This window comes from Azolla caroliniana, unplaced genomic scaffold, assembly GCF_043228905.1.
Source record: "Azolla caroliniana isolate FFs.n. ecotype wild unplaced genomic scaffold, voAzoCaro1.0.p SCAF_338, whole genome shotgun sequence".
In the NCBI taxonomy this organism is placed as follows: domain Eukaryota; kingdom Viridiplantae; phylum Streptophyta; class Polypodiopsida; order Salviniales; family Salviniaceae; genus Azolla; species Azolla caroliniana.
Genome location: NW_028230773.1, coordinates 3,524 through 22,261, shown reverse-complemented (window position 1 = coordinate 22,261; position 18,738 = coordinate 3,524). Strand labels below are relative to the sequence as shown.

Sequence of the window (18,738 nt, the reverse complement as noted above, 5' to 3'; positions counted from 1 at the left end):
CTCTCTCTCTCTCTCTCTCTCTCTCTCTCTGCCTACCTCTGCCTAAAACCCCAAAAGATTTTGCTCTTCTTCACACTGTTATTCTCTTTTCCTTTAAAACTCTTCGCCCTCTTCTCCTCCTAAACTCTTCACCATCTTCTCGTTCTTAAGCTCTTCACTGTACGTCTCCTCCTGATAGTATCCCTGTATTTCTCCACACCTTCTGAGCTCTTGGAACAATCAGCACAAAAATCGCTTATCTTTTCCTTCTATTATTAATCTTCTTCTTTACATGCACTCAAAACGCCTCCAAAATCTCTCTATAGTACGATCAAATCATTACTGCATAAAAACAAGATAACAGGGAAAAAACCCAAGATTAACAAGAAGACGATCCATTCATCATCATTGGAATTAATATAAAAACAAATTTAAAAAACGATCAGAAAAAGGAAAAGCAGAACGGTGGAAAATAAGATACACAATCAATAAAGTCATACATACATGAGGATAGAGAAGCAAAGCTTGCCTGTTGCAGACTGATTAGGATTAGGATCAGGATCAGGGTCAGGGTCAGGGTGTCTGAGATAGCGCCATTAGTAGGTGGATACAAAAGGATGTAAGATCAGTTTTGCTTGTTGCAGAAGGATCGGGGTTAGGGTTTCTGATTTAACGCCATCGATGCTGACTGAGGTTGGGAAGCAGATATTCTTCTTCTTCTTCTTCTTCTTCTTCTTCTTCTTCTTCTGCTTTTCCACCATCTCTCGATCTAAATATATTTTGCATTTCTGATCTTCTAATTTTATTTTTATTCTTCTTCTGCTATTTTGGCTTTGCTTTTTTTCCTTTTCCTTTTCTCTTTTGCTTTTGCGTTTCTCTTTTTCTTTTGCTTTTGCTTTTGCTTTTGCTTTCCTGTTTTTCGTTTTCTTTTTCATTTTCGCTTTTCTCTTTTTCTTCTCCTTTTTCTTTTCCGTGATCCATACGTCTCCCTTCCTTTTTTGCTTTTTGCTTTTTGCTTTTTCTTTCTTCAAAAGCAAAACATTTAGAGCAAATATGTAAATATACACACTTCACTGCCTTGTCTTCTCTTTGCTTCTTCCGCCTTCCTTTGTATATATATACATACTGATACATACATCTGGTCACATGATTTGGTGACGCCCAACACCTTACCCACCACGATGAAATTGTGAAATGAACATGCACTAACAAGATTGGATCGCCGAGTAACTCATCGAGATAGTAGTCACTCTAGTTGTTAATGCATGTCCATACATATAACATAGCGTCGTGCTTCACTCGGAAGTCAATGGGGAGATCTCGGGACATTCTTTGCATTTAGCTATGTGATGATTTAACATTGTTCAATGTCTAAAGCACCACTGCCATAAAAAAATATATCATTTATATTTGACTCAAAGTAAGCAATAAAATTATAAATATAAAATATGGTTTGGTCATTTGATACTTGGGGAACTCCGAAATCACCTAAATGCTCCCCTCTAAGTTTTGTTATCAACAATTTCGTTAACCACGTGGAATACAAAACGAAAATGGGGGGTACAACATAAAGTTACTTAACTAGCTAATATAACTTAGAAATGGGGGATGAATTGATCATACCAGTTCTAAACGAAAGACCCATATATATTATATAGCTTCACTAAACCACAATATAGTTGCTCATAAGTGATTGCCAAATGATATTTGCAAATTATTAAGGACGAAAACTTGAGTGTGAATCTTTCCCACCAAATAGAAGGTGTTGATCGATAATAATAGAACTTGAGAGCAAGATTGTGAGAAAATTGAGAGATTTCAAGAATGGAGAAGTAAATAGACATCACCTTATCATTAGGTTTGGACGAATATATTGATGGGCCACTAGAAAGTGCATCTTCACATTATCAAAATAATTACAAACTTCTTAAGGGCTTCGATCTTCTATTTTTGTTTACAAACAACTAGTAGATAACATTGTAAACTAGGTGAGCAATCGATGGCTAATGAAAATCAAGTTCGACTTATTTCCACTCCCACCAAATGCATGTCAAATATCTAGAAAATACTTGGGCAACTAAAGATGGTGTAAGCCCATCTTATCAGGAGTCTAAATGTTTGTGTGCATGATCCCAAATGAACCCACAAACTTGTTTATGGCATTTGTACTTATACATCATCTTATTGTGGTTATGTGAGCAAAAGAGCTTGTATATTCAAGAGGAAGTTGCTTAAGAATCCCAAGCCATTGGCATTAATGTTTATACATCAATTTATTATGTGGTTATGTGAGCAAAAAAGCTTGTAGATTCAAGAGTAAATTTGAGGCTCATCCATCCTTCCCACTCTCTTAGATGTCTTCTTTGATAGTATGTCATCGTCTTCTTTCACAAGAGTGTCAACCAATGGTGGTGTTAAAAGCTTTGTAACTTAGTTTTCAATGTGCATTATTATCTTAAGACGAGTCATAATGACGGTATTACGAAAGCTTTCTACTTAGGCAAAAATGTACAATTGTCTTCCAAAAGCTTGTCCATTTTTTTCTTAGTGGTTGTGGTCACATGGCACCCTTCTACTTAATGAAAGAGTAGCTCTTATTAGGAGCTTTAAGCGAGAAGGATATTAATACACCACTTCAAAAACAAAAAATGGCATTCTAAAGAGGGAGCTAGTAACCATCTTATAAGTAAATATGAATATTGTAAGGCAATTTCAAAATTGTAGATTGTTTTTAGTATAGGAGCAAGTGTGATTGACAATGACAATGTTGTCGTTGTTGATGCTTTTTGTGGTAGATATTGTAATTCTTGTTGTGTCTTTTGTTGTTGTTGGTTCGTGATGGTTGGGTTGTTTGCCATCTCCCGTCATTCCCTTGTTCACTGACAATGACAATGGTGTCGTTGTTTATGCTTTTTGTGGTTGTTATTGTAATTCTTGTAGTGTCTTTTGTTGTTGTTGTTTTGTGATGGTTGGGTTGTTTGCCATCTCCCCTCATTCCCTTATTCACAACAAGTTCATGAAAAAGATATCATGAGTTTCCTTGAGTAGGTGTGAACAAGCAGACCAATATCACGTCTTGAGCAGGGCGGGGCGAGAGTAGGTTTGCACAACAGAACATGCTCTACACTACGTGTGTGTGTGTGAAAGGAGAAAGGACCAACTTCCACACCCCCATTGGTGGCACCCATATTAGACCCGATTTGTATGCTCATCGAGTCACATGGCCAAAGGCTAGTCGAGGAGGTAGAGGTGAAAACAAAGTCGTCATGCCATTTGAAGCAACATGGGCTCCTAGATAGAGTCGAGGGCACGTCTTTGTCTTGTCTCAATGCATGGCTAAGGTAGAAATGTGGCCTCTCCAAGTGGGGGTAGAAACCATACATATATATATAGAAGAATGAGGCAGTCTTGAGTGCCATGACACGATCATGCTTTGTGTCCCTAACCTAGGAGTGGAGGAACCGAAGTAACAACTCCTCCATCTCAGCTAGCAAGGGCTACACGAGAGGTAGGGCGACCAAAGAAAATATCGCACAAACCTCCATTTTAGACCACGAATGAGCATCAGGCCTGGCAGTTCACATGCAAGCACATGATCGAGGAACACAACTCATGCAGGATCGAGGCGAAGTGGAACAATAACTAAGGACCACCACGAATGACAAACCCCATGGCCCGCAATCCCCTGACTTACTGATCGATCACTCCATGGGTGGGTGGTAGCTTGGGGTGATTCCCATTGTTTTGGGAGGAAAGGCATACTAGACAACTACTTAAAAACTCATTCCCAACCCATAGAAAAGGCCAACCAACAATACACCAGGTACAAAGTGGAGACAAAAGAGAGATCACCTTTTATGCGGTCATGGAAAGGGGGGGGGGGGGGGGGAGTCACAACAACATTGACACCATGGTAAGTGTGAACTCCCAAAGCTTTTTTGTTGCTTTCCCCAAGTTGAACCAGAAGATATGATTTCGGCGAGCAATCGGGTTCTCCGTCATGTTCTCATTGCTCAAGGAGACGAGTTTTCTTCGTATAATCTAGTTTTATTGTCCTTAGAGTGCTTATCTTGCCATGAAGATTCTTTATATTATAATGGTGCTCGGTGCTCGCACAAGGTTCGTTGGTATTGTCTAGTTGTCGTGATATGGTAAAAGTAATTGAAGTATGAGAAAGAATACATTATTTGGTGGTTCTCCAAATACACCTAGGTTCAATCAAAAATTGATTTGGCAGATCTCATTATTGAGCTCTACCGATACCTTTTCATAAGAGTATGAGAAACAAGTTATTATTTGATGGTTCCCCATCAAGTACAACTACATATACCTAGGCTAACTAGAATATTGATTCAATTGATCTCTTGTGGTGCTTATTTATTTTTGCATACATACTACTTTTACAAAAGAGAGACAAAGGGGCATGGTCTACTATTGCAAATATGATACAAAAACATGAAGTGTTGACATATGGATAATGTATGAGATGACATTTAAGATAGAGATTGAAACATAATGAGTCAAAATAATGATGTTGTAAATTTATTGTCCTATGAAGAAAGCGAAAATGTTTGCTCAAAAGTGCACTTATTACATTTATCCGCAAAATTTTAAGTCTATGCTAGAATATTATTATTCTAGTCAAAATTTAGCCTTTACAAACTCTTTTCAAAGTTGGGGTACTTCAAATGATACATTGTGAGGTCAAACTAAATAACTAAAGAAGTGGATCCACCAAAAAACTACAAATTTGAAGCTAAAGAAGTTGATCCACCAATAAACTACAAGCTATAGAAACTTAAAAGAAATGCCTTCTTCTTAGACAAGCTTATTCTTGATCTATTGTGCAAAATAAATATGATATCTATTTGAGATAGCAAAGATCATTGCATTTGAAAGAATTATAGGGCCTTCATCTTGTACTTATGAGGGACTTCTATGATCTATCAATGAAGTTGATGATGAAATTTTGGACCTTGCGATAAAGGGGACGACTCAAGAAAGCAATGAGAGCATCAAGGAAGAGTGCGAAGGTGAGGAGGGAAGCATAGATGAAGAATGTTGTCCCAAAACAATCAGAACCATAACATACGAGTGTGTCGGAAGAAGCATGGAGATCATAAAGATAACCTGCAAGGACTCCAGAAAGAATGGATGAACCCGCAAGGAGATGTGTGTTAGTGAGCATGAAGTTGGTGCCAAAGAACTTAAGGCCATATAATTCTGACACGGTTGGGATAGTTAAGGAAATAAGGGAGCCATGACAAAGACCCACAAAGAATGAGCCCACATATAATGATCCTCCCAATTTTCCCGTTGCTAACCATAAAAACATAGCTATCATCGGTAACTTTGACACCCCCATCCATGTTGGTCTTGGCACACCAAACCTCCTGTAAATATACATCCATTATAATGTTACATTTAGAACAAAATCTAGTTTATTAGGTTTGTCATCAATCTTCAAATATTACGTATTTCTATTTAATTCATTCTTATTGCACGTGCTTTGATGAAATATTCATTGATTTTTCATCATGTTATTCATGGTTTTCGTTTGTCCTAGTTCATGGGTCGTATTGCACAATTTTGAGTTTGTTAATGAAAGGATTCTCGTTATTCTTTTGATCTATATTGAATCTTACCATATTATTGAGGCCAACATAAAACTAGTCCCACAAGGCTATTTACTCTAGAGAATGAAAGATTGAGTATCAACCTAAACAAGTAATATTGGTAAAGAATAGAAGTAGTTAAGACTTGAACTTGACAAAAAATTCAATGCGGATTTATGACTTGACATTGATGTGAAATACGAGTTGAACAAAAATGCAAACAAGATAGATATGTTATTGGCAACCAAAGGTACCATGGGATTTTATAAGACACCCTCCTAATGCATTACTGACAATTTAGGGTTGTCTAAACACTCACTCGCATGTTGTATTTAAGAATAATTTTTTAAATTGTGCTTTTAAGAACACAATCTTTGGTTGCCAAGTCATATATAATAATCTTGCCTAAACATTCAAACACATAATAAGTTATCTAATTTGCAAGTAGACAACTTAATTATTGATCAAACTGTAGATTGCTTATAAACAATTTTCAGATTAATACCCTAAGGCATACATGCAATTAAAAAGCGTAAAATAGAGAACTTGGTTAAGCCGTGTTGGGAAAGGACCCTAGTAAAAAATAAGTCCCTATATTATGTTACAATGCTTGTTAAATGTGGAGATTAATGATCACTTGAGTAATGATTTATTAAAGGCTTAGTTCAAATGATATATACTTGATAGACCATAAATTAATTTACATTTGTCAACATACTAGCATAAGGTAGGAGCAACTTCTATGGTAGAAAGCCAATAGACCTCTAATCACAAAGCTTTCAGAATTTTAAAGGCCTTTTGCAAACTCTAATCTCCATTAATTTCGGGAATATAATCCAAACCTGAACTATAACCAATTACAACATTTTTATGTCAAACATATTTCAATGTCTAAGTATGTAACTTCTAGTAATTTGATCAATGTTCAATTTGCAAATAGAAAAATTGCAATGTATATCAAATGCATTTCTTTGAAGGTCAAAATCACAAAATTACGAGTTAATTGGATAGCACTAACGACAAACATTATCTTCATTCACTAGTTTGTAGAGTGCTCGAAATGTTCACCCTAAAGTTATGCACCATTTTTTTTCTATCCTTGAGATTTCTTATACTAGTTTGTGACATCAAAATATAGATACCCACACGATATAGGAGTATTGGTGTTTTGTGATTCATTTGTTACTACATAATGGATCCCTAAAGTGATGCACCACTAATGTTCTATCCTCGAGATTCCTTATAATAACTTGTGACATCAAAATACTAATATCCACACGATATAAGAGGGTTTAGGACATTTTGTGAAGCATTTGTTGCTACATTAGAGATCCTTTTACGACTATAACTCCCATCTCAACAACTCCTGTCAATGAACATGGATACTAATGAATCATGATGGATGTAGCTCTCCCAACCTCCATTAATGTCACCGTGATTGATTTTCTAGAAGATTCTATTGATGGTCTTTGATCATCTGATATACTATCATTTTCAATAGTGAAAAGGAGAAAGTAATATGTAGCCTATATCATCAAATGCTTTGTATATTCTTGTGAATATAAGATGGCACATTTGTGATGTGTTTCCAAATACTAGGAAATGTACAATATTGTGCATCATGTTCTTGTTGCAAAATGTGCTAGTTGATGGGGATTTTGAATGATAGAAGGCAAATTATTGCATTCAATTCTTGTTATAGATCACCACTTGGGACATGGATGTGGGAAATGTAGATCATTGTGCATCATGTTCTTGTTGGAAAGTGCACTAGTTAATGGGGATTTTGTAGGAAAGAATGCAACATATTGCATCAAATTCTCTCTATGGACCACCATTTGGGACATGGAGAGAGAACATTAAAATTATTTTTGAAGCCTAGGTCAATTAGTATGGTGTGAGTCTAAAAACATTTAATGTATAACTCCATTATTACAATGTGGGGCTTCTGGACACACTAGGTCTATGTATTCAATTTTCAACATAGGATGCAATCACTTTTCGTATTACTTCTCATGTAACATGTTCTTTATAACTTGCACGTACAATGTAGTGTGTTGGTTTAATCAATGTCACTCACTCAATTCCTTGCATTTTTGGGGAGCTAACTAACAAGAGTTAGATGCACTTGTTTGTAGTTTAAGTTTGGAACAAGAGTTTAATCCATTGGATTTGATTCCTCAAACAAAAAAGGCAATACGTTAACTCCAAATAATCTGATTCCATTGGATCTGTTTGTTTTTGTTTTAATTTTGACTCTGAGAAATTTTAGTTCGCAAACACATCACTATTAAATTGAACTTCAAACTTGAATAACCATTTTAAATTGGGATCCTTTTCTTTGTTTATCTGTGAAATTAAATTCAATAGCCAATAAATGCAACCGAAAACGATGGAGGAACAACTCCGATGACCACTGTTTTGGAACCTGTGGATTAGAAGCGAAGACGGTAACCAGAAAAAATATTTGCAATGGGGGTAGATGTTAGGGTACAATGTTAGTTCAGTAAGAGACTGGGAAGTTTTCAAAATGACGAGGAGGGAGGGTCAGATTGGTAGTACTTTATTTATTGGCAGGCCGGAAAAGGTGACTTAGTTGATAGATAAGGTTGTTGATGGTCTAGCTAGGTTGAATGACGAAGAGGGGGTATGGTTTGGGTGGTTTGTAGGTGATGGTGATGCACAAATTATTTGTGGTAGGTGCCCATCTAATGAGTATTGTTTGTGGGGCAACCTAAGTGCTTTCACAAACAATGGCCAGTGGTTGGCAGTGCGGGTGGCAGTGTTGGAAGGTAAGAAGTGGCAAGTAAACTCGGACCTCAAGAAGTTAGAAACTGATTGTAAACTCTGGATATTTGACAACAAGCCCTTATGCTAGAGGTATGATGGTAGAAACCGGGAACGAACAAATTGGAACGGTTTTTCAAGTACCATACTAAGCTAGGAAGGCAAATCATTGGCTCTAAATCAATGACCGCTGGTCAAACTAACAATAGCTGGAGGGATAAGGGCATATCTGATGACTTGTTGAAGTCGTTTTAGAGGAGACTATGAGTGTTTGATATGCCAGAAAAAATAAAGCTTTGGTTGTGGTTTCTTAGCCATAAGGCGATACATGTGGGGGAGTCGTTGAGGTGTCGTGGCGGGGAGGTTGGTTGTAATATATGTGGACACTCTTTGGAATCGATTCCTCACTGTTTTTGGAATTGCGCAGACACGATTAACATTTCGGGTCAAAGTCTTAAGATCATGGTAGCATGCGGTGTGAATGGGAGAGTTGTATGGGGGTCCTTCCAGGGGCTAAAGTTAATAAGGGGAAGGCTGGGCGGAACTGTTAAACCCCCATGGTCATGGATTTATAGTTCAGGTTGACAATGTGTTTCAATGTGTTGGAGTTCGACCTAGCACAAAATCTGAATTTTTTGAGGAGATATGGATGATGGTGGCTTGCTTAACGGTCTAGCACATTTTGACCAAGTGTTGTAAGTTTGTTTTTCAACAGCACAAGCTCCCAAGCTCCCAAGTGGTGAGGTGTTGTTAAACATATTATTCGACCTGGTATCTTGGTTGCGGGGACAGTACGATTCGATTCAAGGGGAATCAGATGAAGCAGGAAGAGCTCAGTCTAACAAAGCTTCTACTGAAATGCGACAATTCTCCTATGGTGGTCAGTCAGATCATCAGGGCCTAAATGGAGCTTCCAAGCACCCAGATGGTTGTTTCCGCCAATGGCTTCCATTAGTGACCAGGAGTTGTAAATATGTATACCTATTTTACTGTCACGGACACGGGTAGAGCAAGGTAGAACAGAACAGAGGTAGGCAAGAGCAAAGTAGAGCAGAGCTAGGGCAAACAACGGAATACTGAGAGATGAGCGAGAAGCAGAAGATAGATGAAGCTGAATATTTGACTCCGTAACTAGCATTGTTCGCCTTGATTGGGATCAAGGTGAACCCCTTTATTTATACGATTCCATGAGTTCTGCATTCAAGCAAAGGGAGTTTCATGCAGAAGCTTTTAGAAAGTTCCAGAACTTTCTGGAACATCAGAAAGAGATCTTGAACCTATATGTATTGGCATACATCTCATTTTATGTTTCATCAATCGATTAGACTAATTGAGTACATAGACAAAGTCGTGGGTTCGAAACGCATCATGACTTGGCGTATATATATGACATTACTAATTGACTACATAGACAAAGTCGTGGGTTCAAAACCCATCTTGACTTGACGTATATATATGTTATCGTCCCTTTAAGGCCGCCCTTGAAAACTCCGCCCTGGTTTCTGTGGATATCGTTCATGAAATGCTCGAACTACGTCTGACAAATGTTTGAGATGTTGTGCCAGCTCCCATGTTGCTTCAGAGATCGGGTACCCTTTCTAGAGGACATGGTATTGATGTTGGTGACAGAAGAGACGAGAGTTGAGAATTTGGTCAACCTCATATTCTTCTCCGGTTGAGAGCTAGATTGGTGGTGGAGGAGAAGGGTTTCGACCGGGGATTGATGCTGGCGACAGAAGAGACGAGAGTCGAGAATTTGGTCAACCTCATATTCTTCTCCGGTTGAGAGCTAGATTGGTGGTGGAGGAGAAGGGTTTCGACCGGGGATTTCAGATAGATTGTGAGGTTCAAGAAGGGAGACATGGAATACATTATGAATACGAAAGATGGTAGCTCTAAGCGGACAACCATGGAACCAATTTTCTCGATGATTCTGAAAGGGCCTAACTTCTTGTAATCGAGGTCTGGACAAGGACGAGTGGTGGCAATATTGCGACGGAGAAGCCAAACAAAGTCACCCACCTCAAACCAGGGGGGATCTGAACGAAGACGGTTAGCTTGCACCTTGTAGTGTTCGCCACTAAGGGTGAGCTCCAAGGAAAGGTCAGATGTACATCCTCCAAGAGACATGCCCCATCCTTTGCAAAAGGATTGACACAGTCAGAGGGAAGAGAAATGTTGAAACGGGGGTGGAGACCATAGTTTGTGAAAAATAGAGTAACTCACGTAGACGCATGCAGAGAGTTGTTGTAGACAAACTCGGCAAGTGGGAGAAGGTCAACCCAGTCGTCTTGTTGGTAGCTAAGAGAGCACCGCAAGTACTGTTCCAGGATTTGGTTAACCCGCTCCATTTATCCATCGGTTTGCAGATGATAGGCTGAAGACAGATTCACAGTACAACCTAAGGTTTGCAGAATGCGCTGCCAGAAATTGGAAACAAATTGTGGTCCCCAATCAGAAGTGATATTGTCCAGGAGTCCATGTAGTCGAACAACATTTTAAAAAAACAAATCGGTTGTCTCCTCTCCGTAAATGGTTTTGGCACATGGAGCAAAATGGGCCATCTTGGTGAAGTGATCAGCCATGACGAACACCGAGTCGTAGCCACCAACAAAGGGAAGGTCAGTGATGAAATCCATGGAAGGAGAGGCCCAATAATGTTTGGGGATTGGGAGATGTTGAAGGAGACCATATGGTCGATGATGAGATGCTTTGGAGCGAGCACAAGTGTCGCATGACTTAACAAACTCTTTGACCAATTTAAATGGTTGTGGCCACCAATACCCTCGAGATATCAACTCCAAGGTTTTCGCAACGCCAAAATGACCAGCAAGTGGATCATCGTGACACTCTTGGAGCACCTTGGTCCGACGCGGACCGCTTGGGACATACAAAAGAGGTTGTTCACCTTGATTGGGATCAAGGTGAACCCCTGTATTTATACAAATCTAGGAGTTCTGCATGCAAGCAGAAGGAGTTTCATGCAGGAGCTTCTAGAAAGTTGTAGAACTTTCTGGAATAACAGAAAGAGACTATATGTATTCGTGTTTACATCATGATTCTATGTTTGATCAATCTACTAGACTAATTGATTACATATACAAAGTTGTGGGTTCAAAACCCATCATGACTTGACGTATATATATGACATTGACCACATAGACAAAGTTGTGGGTTCGAAACCTATTTTGACTTGACGCGTATATATGGCATTACTAATTGACTACATAGACAAAGTCGTGGGTTCAAAACCTATCTTGACTTGACGTATATATATGACAATTACAAGGTAGTTACCATGTTAAAAGAGTTGATGGGATACTTTCGTTGTAAATGAGGGGGTGGGGGATTGTGACCATGTTAAAAGATTTGATGGGATACTTTTGTTGTAAATGAGGGGGTGGGGACTATGATCACTTTGGTGAGAAGACCAAAGTGAGTTTTGTTGAAATTTGTTGGTCTTTGATGTACTTTGTTTGCTAACTAATGCGAAGTAGTAGTTTTTTTGGAAAAAAAAATTACTTGATCCTACTCATTTTATAGAGCTACATTAGGGTCATTTTGATGTTTTGGATCAATTTACTTGATGTTACTTATTTTATACAGCTACATTATGGTCATTTTGATGTTTTTTATTAGAGCACTACAAACCATTGCCAATTGTTTCATGCTTAGGTAGTGCTATGGAAGTGCAAATATATGCTAGAATGATAAAGATGTGCCTCTCTTTACAAATTCACACATCCCAAAGGAAAATGTACTTTGCAACAATATCTTAAATGTGAATGTTATCACATTTCCAAGCTCTACGGTAACTCTATTTATTTAGAAAAGGTCACAATATAGAAAAAGTTGCCTTATTGCATGTGCTTTATGTATAAGTATTCAAGACATTTGTCATCTCTTGTATACGTGAAGAGTTTTGATTCACTAAAAAATTGAATGTCCTTCTCCTCCTCATGTAAATAATAGGAAATAGTGAGACGATGCTCGAAATTTGTACGTATTTCGTAAAATAATAATGTTCTTCTACAAATCAACTTGCATTTATTATATGACTACTTGAAAAGTCGCTTTATAAATGAAGTTTGTTCGTTGTGGCAAAAAACAAGGACATGATTCGACATTAGATAATATCACAAAGTGATAAACAAGCCTCAAAATTTCTCGGATCCTAAAGTGGTGAAGGGGATTCAATGGTCATTTGATGCCATGTGGCATGGGCTCAAGTTTCGACTCCTTTTAGTGTATTGATCAGTAAAAATTTCACTTCTCCAAATGAATGTTTCACAACCTACAAATAAAATAGTTTCATACAAAACTCGAAGATCCCAATTGTGACATGAAACTGATAGGGGTTATCTTACATGGATCTCATTACACATCAAGGTAAAGCAAATGCTTTCATATAACACTCTATGCCACCGACAAGTGTTTGAAGGCAACCCAAGAGTCTTGGTACAATATTTGGGAATGACAAATTTTCGAGACCATCTTTCGACTATAAGAGAAAGCTAAATGATTTTGAAGAAATATAATAGAAGAAAAGCCATTAAATTGGCTTCAAAAGTTTCACATAAACAATTGCTCATAGAGAGGTTTCTTTTTCAATTCTTACCCGAAATGTCCATTTTCTAACATATTCCGCAATGTATGTGTTTGTATATTGACCGTGCATAAAAGCTTCTACAAAAACTAGGCATGGGGGATAGAAGCTTCCACAGAAATGGGTTGGGGGAGTACTGAATATTAGCCGCCATAATTTTTACTCTTTGTGAGGTTCCGAGGACATTTACTAGGTCTATGGTTGGTTGCCCAATTGGATTGTTTGCACAAAAAAAGCATCCACAAAAATGGGCTTGGGGAATAGTGATTAAACATCACAAAAATTTTACCCTTGGTGAGGTTATGAGGACATTTACTAGCGATGTTGCCTAGTTGGATTGTCACTTCAAGAACAACGCTTCCACAAAAATGGGCATGGAAGATTAGTTGTCTCAATTTTTATCATTTGTCGGGTTCAAGAACATGGCATGTGGGATAGTGAATGTAGGTAAAGAGTATGAAAGGATGGCTAGAGACATATGTGAAAGTGTAAGATAAATAAACGAGATCTCTTATGTAGGATAGGATAGTCTTCCACGGCCTACCCGAGAAAGGGATCGAGTTTGTGTATATTTTAACTAAAGGAGTATATTCTTTTTTGGAAAAAAGAAAAAAAGAAAACGGAGATATTAAATGGAATCCATTGATCCATCTTTCTCTCTCTCTCTCTCTCTCTCTCGTGAAGTGCATTTACTTTCTTCATTAAGTAGGATGCTTTCTTCATGAGAGTAGGAATACAATGAAAACATTCACTTTAGATTATAGCATATTGAAAGGGTACATTGAAAAGGAAAAAGAGGTGCACCTTATCGTGTATTCAGAGACGTAGCCAGAAAGGATCCTGCCCATAAAGTTGCCCAAGCTAAAGAGCGAAGTGAACGTTGTAGTTGTGCTATACCCGAAGGATTGCGCGACTTGACCCAAGTTGTTGACAAATGCCATGCCAGATCCGGCTCCACAAAAGAGGGCAAAATAGAGCACATAGTAATGCCATGTCTGGAGGAGAGAGAGAGTGGAGATGTCCTCTCCTAGCCCATGAGACACAAGGGACAATTCATGTGCACAATTGATCATATGGCAACAACACCCTCTTGACTTGTAATAGCTAATGTCACTAGTTAATGCATTTCCTTTAGCTTTTCCATCATCATTGTCATTGTCCAAAAAAGGCTTTGTCAATCTGTCTTTCTCCAAATCTGATTTGACGTAACTATTATTAATGTTGTCGTTCTTTTCGTGATAGTTGTCGTCGTGATGACTTTCCGGTTCATCACTACTAGTAGCATCGCCGATAAGTTTTGGTTTCACACCTTGATCGGCCGGGGCATAATGTTGACGATGATCGGCGGAATGGTCATGATCTCGGCTTGTGAGCCTCTTCATTTGGAAGTACAAGAAGAAGGGGACGGCAGCGGGGGCGGCGAGCAACACGAAGAGTAGGTTCTGGAGGATGGGGTTGTCGGTGAGGACGGGCACGAAGGCTTGGAGGATGATGTAGGAGGCGAGGCACATGGCGATGCCCGTGAAGGCGGCCACGGCCCGGCGCTCGAGGTTCTCCTCGCGCTCGGTGTCCGATGGGGGCACGGTCTGGAAGAAGAGGGCGGTCGCGAGGGTGAAGGACGGGACGAGCACGAGGAGCATGAGCACGAACATGGAGGAGGAGCTGTCGAAGAACCTCTCGCACAGGTTGGAGTAGAGCGCGGCCGACAGCCCCATGTAGGCCTTGAAGAGGCCGACCACGGGACCCCGGTTGCGAGGGAAGTTCCGGACCGCCACCGTGAACACGGACGCGTTCATCCACGAGATGGCATTGCCAGCCGTCATGCTCACCAAGAACATCTGATGCAGCAGCAATTTTCATCCACATTATATTATCCAATTCCCAAATTATATACATAACTAGTTTGTTTCAGTTAGTTACACAAAATTGTCCTAATTATTGATTCAACATTGTTTTACTATGTAGCTACTACTGTCAAAAAAAAAAAGTTCATTATGGAAAGAAAGTGCCATGGTATATATAACATTAGATGAAGATGATAGATCCAATTGTTATACATATACAGTACAGTTCATTGAACCAACACAAGGACGATGACATAGATGAGTTGTTATGAGGATGCATGATGATGCATGATGATGCATGATGATGGAACCAATCCATGATGCATGATAGAACCAATCCAGGATAATGATGCATGATGCATGATGGAACCAATCCATGATGATAATGCATGATAGATCCAGAATATAAGTTGGTAATTTCTACTGAACTGTAGCACAGATGTAAGATGATTGTGCATATAATAATTGAATCGATTTATATGCACAAATTATATGGACTGGATGTTCAACTAATGGATCCATGGGATTGAGCCAGTGGATCTGATCTGCCTTCCTCTCCTAACGATCGAATCCATCATCGATCCAAACTCCATTTAACTTATATGTATGTATGAATGAATGAATGTACCACATACGGAATGCAGAGAGTGAACTGTTACAACAACAACAACAACAACAACAACAACACTTTTATCATTTCATATCCATCACATATGTATGTATGAATGTATGTACCACATATGGAATGCAGAGAGTGAATCAAGTGGTGTGATGGATATGAAATGATAAAAGTGGTGGTGGTGTTGTTGTAACAGTGGAGTTGATTGATTTACCATCCAATAGGGCAAGGGCTGGATGGTTTGGGAGATGACAAGGAAGAGGAGGCCATAGCCGAAGAGAGCGACAGTGGCCCCAATGCAGAGAAGGGCGGACGGTGGCAGATGGTTGGACAGGATCCCAGCCACCACGCCCAACGAGTCTCCCAAGTCCTTGGCCACGCTCAGGCGGTTGAGCTGCGCCTGGCTTATCCCCATCACCGCCTTCAGCGCTGTGGAGTAGTTCGCAAATCCGTAGGAACCTGAGAATATCATGAGCCACATGGCTGCCACAAAACCTGTCCATCTCCTCACGAAATTCCCTCCCTCCATATATCTCGTTTCGTAGATCTCTCTCTCTCTCTCTCTCTCGCCTCAGATGTTTACTTCACTCTTGTGTAACTCAGATTATTAATCAGACTTCAAGAGTTAAAATCCTACCTTTTTTGAGCTTTTTTTTTTTTTTTTAAAGCCTTTGGACTGCGTTGAGAGCTTAATTTTGCATATTTATTGAACTGATCGTCGAGCTTTTTGTTTGAGGACATGGATTTTTGATCCTCCAAGATTGGTGTCTTTTCTTCCAAAAAAGAACAATTTTTTTAATGGTTTATTTCTTTCAGATTGGCGGGGGGGGGGGAGCTTTTTTGGAAATGATCCAGTTGGTGAAGATGATGAATCAGGCGATATAATTTTCTGGCAGAGCGAGTTAGAATTAGAGTATGAATGGTGTTGATGGATGGCAATGATGAAGGATCAGTATGAATGGTGGTGATGGCAATGATGATGGATCAGTATGAATCGAGGTGAGGATGATGATGATGATGATGATGATGATGATGGATCAATAGGAAAGGTGAGGAGGAGGATCGATCTAATAATTGATGGACGACCTAGTCATAACGATCAATTGGCCTGGCTGAACAAATTATAATCAGACCTCGCAGATCCTTGATGATGGATCTATCGATTGCCCTCGTGAATACTCAGACAATCAGGCAGCAGCTTATTATACAGAATTCGATTGGCTCTATGCGATTGGGGAATTTCAATTACAGTCATGGACCGAACAAGATTAATGTATAATGTAGAGAACTCTGTCACTCTCACTTTCACGTACTCTCTCACTGTTTGTGGGTAGGTACTGGGTACTAGGTACTAGGGAAACCCTTTGCTTAAAGAATTATGGGCATGACATCATCTCATTGGGCACCCCATGATGACGTTTCACGGACGCCTGCTCATTGACCCACATGTGTAAGCATTTTTAATGCGATCCGATCCATCGCATAGTACCCCGGAACTCTATCATACTTCTAAGCCCGGGCCGCGTTCACACTCGCTAGCTGGCCCGAAACATAGTGGAGAGGCGTGCTGACGACACGCGGCCCTCCATCGTTGGTTCCAAAATATGGACTAGTCTAAGCACGTGGCCATGGCTCACATCTTGCGGTGAGGAAACCTTATTGAGTTATGGGACCATGAGCTTCCAAAGAGGGCATCTACCAAGACCCCCATGTAGAAACTGTTTGACGTGAGGTTCACAAGGTAAGGTGTAGGGAGGAACCCAATGGAACTCACTCACATTGTGGGGTTACATCATTGGGGCATGGAAATAAAGTCTCGTGATATAGATCCAATCGCACACCTTTAACATCCTCACATGTTATAACCATCTTAGTTTTAACCTAGAAAGTATTTGTTATGTGCATAGAAAATTTGAAAATGTACCCTTGGTTTTTCACGTATATATAAATGCCAAGTGGAACTTGAGCTCCTAATGGCATGAAAATTTGAGCTCCAAACCACATGCCAAACTCTAACGAGGAACACAATTCATGAAAAGTAAGAATCTTTTTTCGACAATTAATTAGTTATTAAGTCTTATATTTAGCATTTGGTAGTAATGTAGTTCTTGATTATCAATATGTATAATATATTATTCCCCCATCCCCTCTAACATTCAGAAGTCAATTTGCTTTTTGAGTTTATAATCAAACCTAATCACATTTTGATCATTTCCCCAATGAAGTATTAGCAGCATATGTATGTATGTGTGTATATATACTTGTTCTATTATTACTTTGATATTGCTACGTTAAAGTTACTATTATCTTCTTTGGTATGGTCATGATGATGATGTCTATATAGTATGATGACGATTAGTCTACACAAAAAGCAAAATCTTTTCGGCAACAACAGCTTCTTGGATGTTGCCGCCCTTGTTCAAAATATGTATATCATGTGGTCTTTAAGTACGAGTGAGAGTCAAGACTCAAGACCCCTATCCATCTCAAACACACACACACACACACACACACACACACACACACACACACTCTCTCTCTCTCCTATACAACACAACGGGGAATAAAATAAATATCATCACCATTCTAATATCTCTCTCTCTCTCTCTCTCTCTCTCTCTCTCTCTCAAGAAATTGAATATTTTCTTTGACAACATATAGTGAGCTATACCAATTATGTGAGAGGGGGGTGAGAGTAACATTGCGTTTGTTGATGTATTGTAAACGATGACTTCGAAGGTAGATGCCACTCTTTCTATTTCAAGAAGAATTTAGGAAATTGCATTGTGTCATCCAAGTCGAGGATCAACAATGTTTGGGTATCTCTATCATGGAACTTGAAAGGCGCAATATATAAGCTATATTGAAAGACATGGTGTGACTCCCACACCAATTGGAAGAACGTTGGGCCATTGGCGTTACTTTGCCTCACTCATATAGCCCACAACTCACATAAGCCCAAACAATTGGATATATAACATATTTCGGACTCACATTCCACATTGGAATCTTTGAGGTTGGTATAAAATAGACATATTCATCTTTTGTCTTTTTATTTTCGATGATTGGGTACATATACCCATTATTGTAATTAATTGTCTCATGGGCCAAATTTGGTCTTAGAAGTCGTTAATATCCTTACTTCTTCTTTCTTTCTCATCATTGCAATAAACAATATGCTTTTACATGCGTCTCATATAACATACTAGAAATGAATTCCCCCAATAGTTGTTTTCTACAAAGTTTCCTATGCATGTATTTATGTTATGTCTTTTAGGATATTGCAAA

General features: G+C 39.0%; 1 protein-coding gene across 1 annotated transcript; it reads right to left on the bottom strand.

The window, feature by feature from the left end:
• Positions 1-4,726: 4,726 nt before the first annotated feature.
• Positions 4,727-15,998, bottom strand: LOC147848514 (protein NUCLEAR FUSION DEFECTIVE 4-like). Its single transcript, XM_087338384.1, has 3 exons — positions 15,665-15,998; positions 13,792-14,825; positions 4,727-5,372 (listed from the first exon to the last, which is right to left on the bottom strand). Exons 1-3 carry the CDS (start codon positions 15,977-15,979, stop codon positions 4,916-4,918), a joined length of 1,806 nt encoding a protein of 601 aa, XP_087194510.1. The 5' UTR covers positions 15,980-15,998; the 3' UTR covers positions 4,727-4,915.
• Between the last annotated feature and the right edge of the window lie 2,740 nt (positions 15,999-18,738).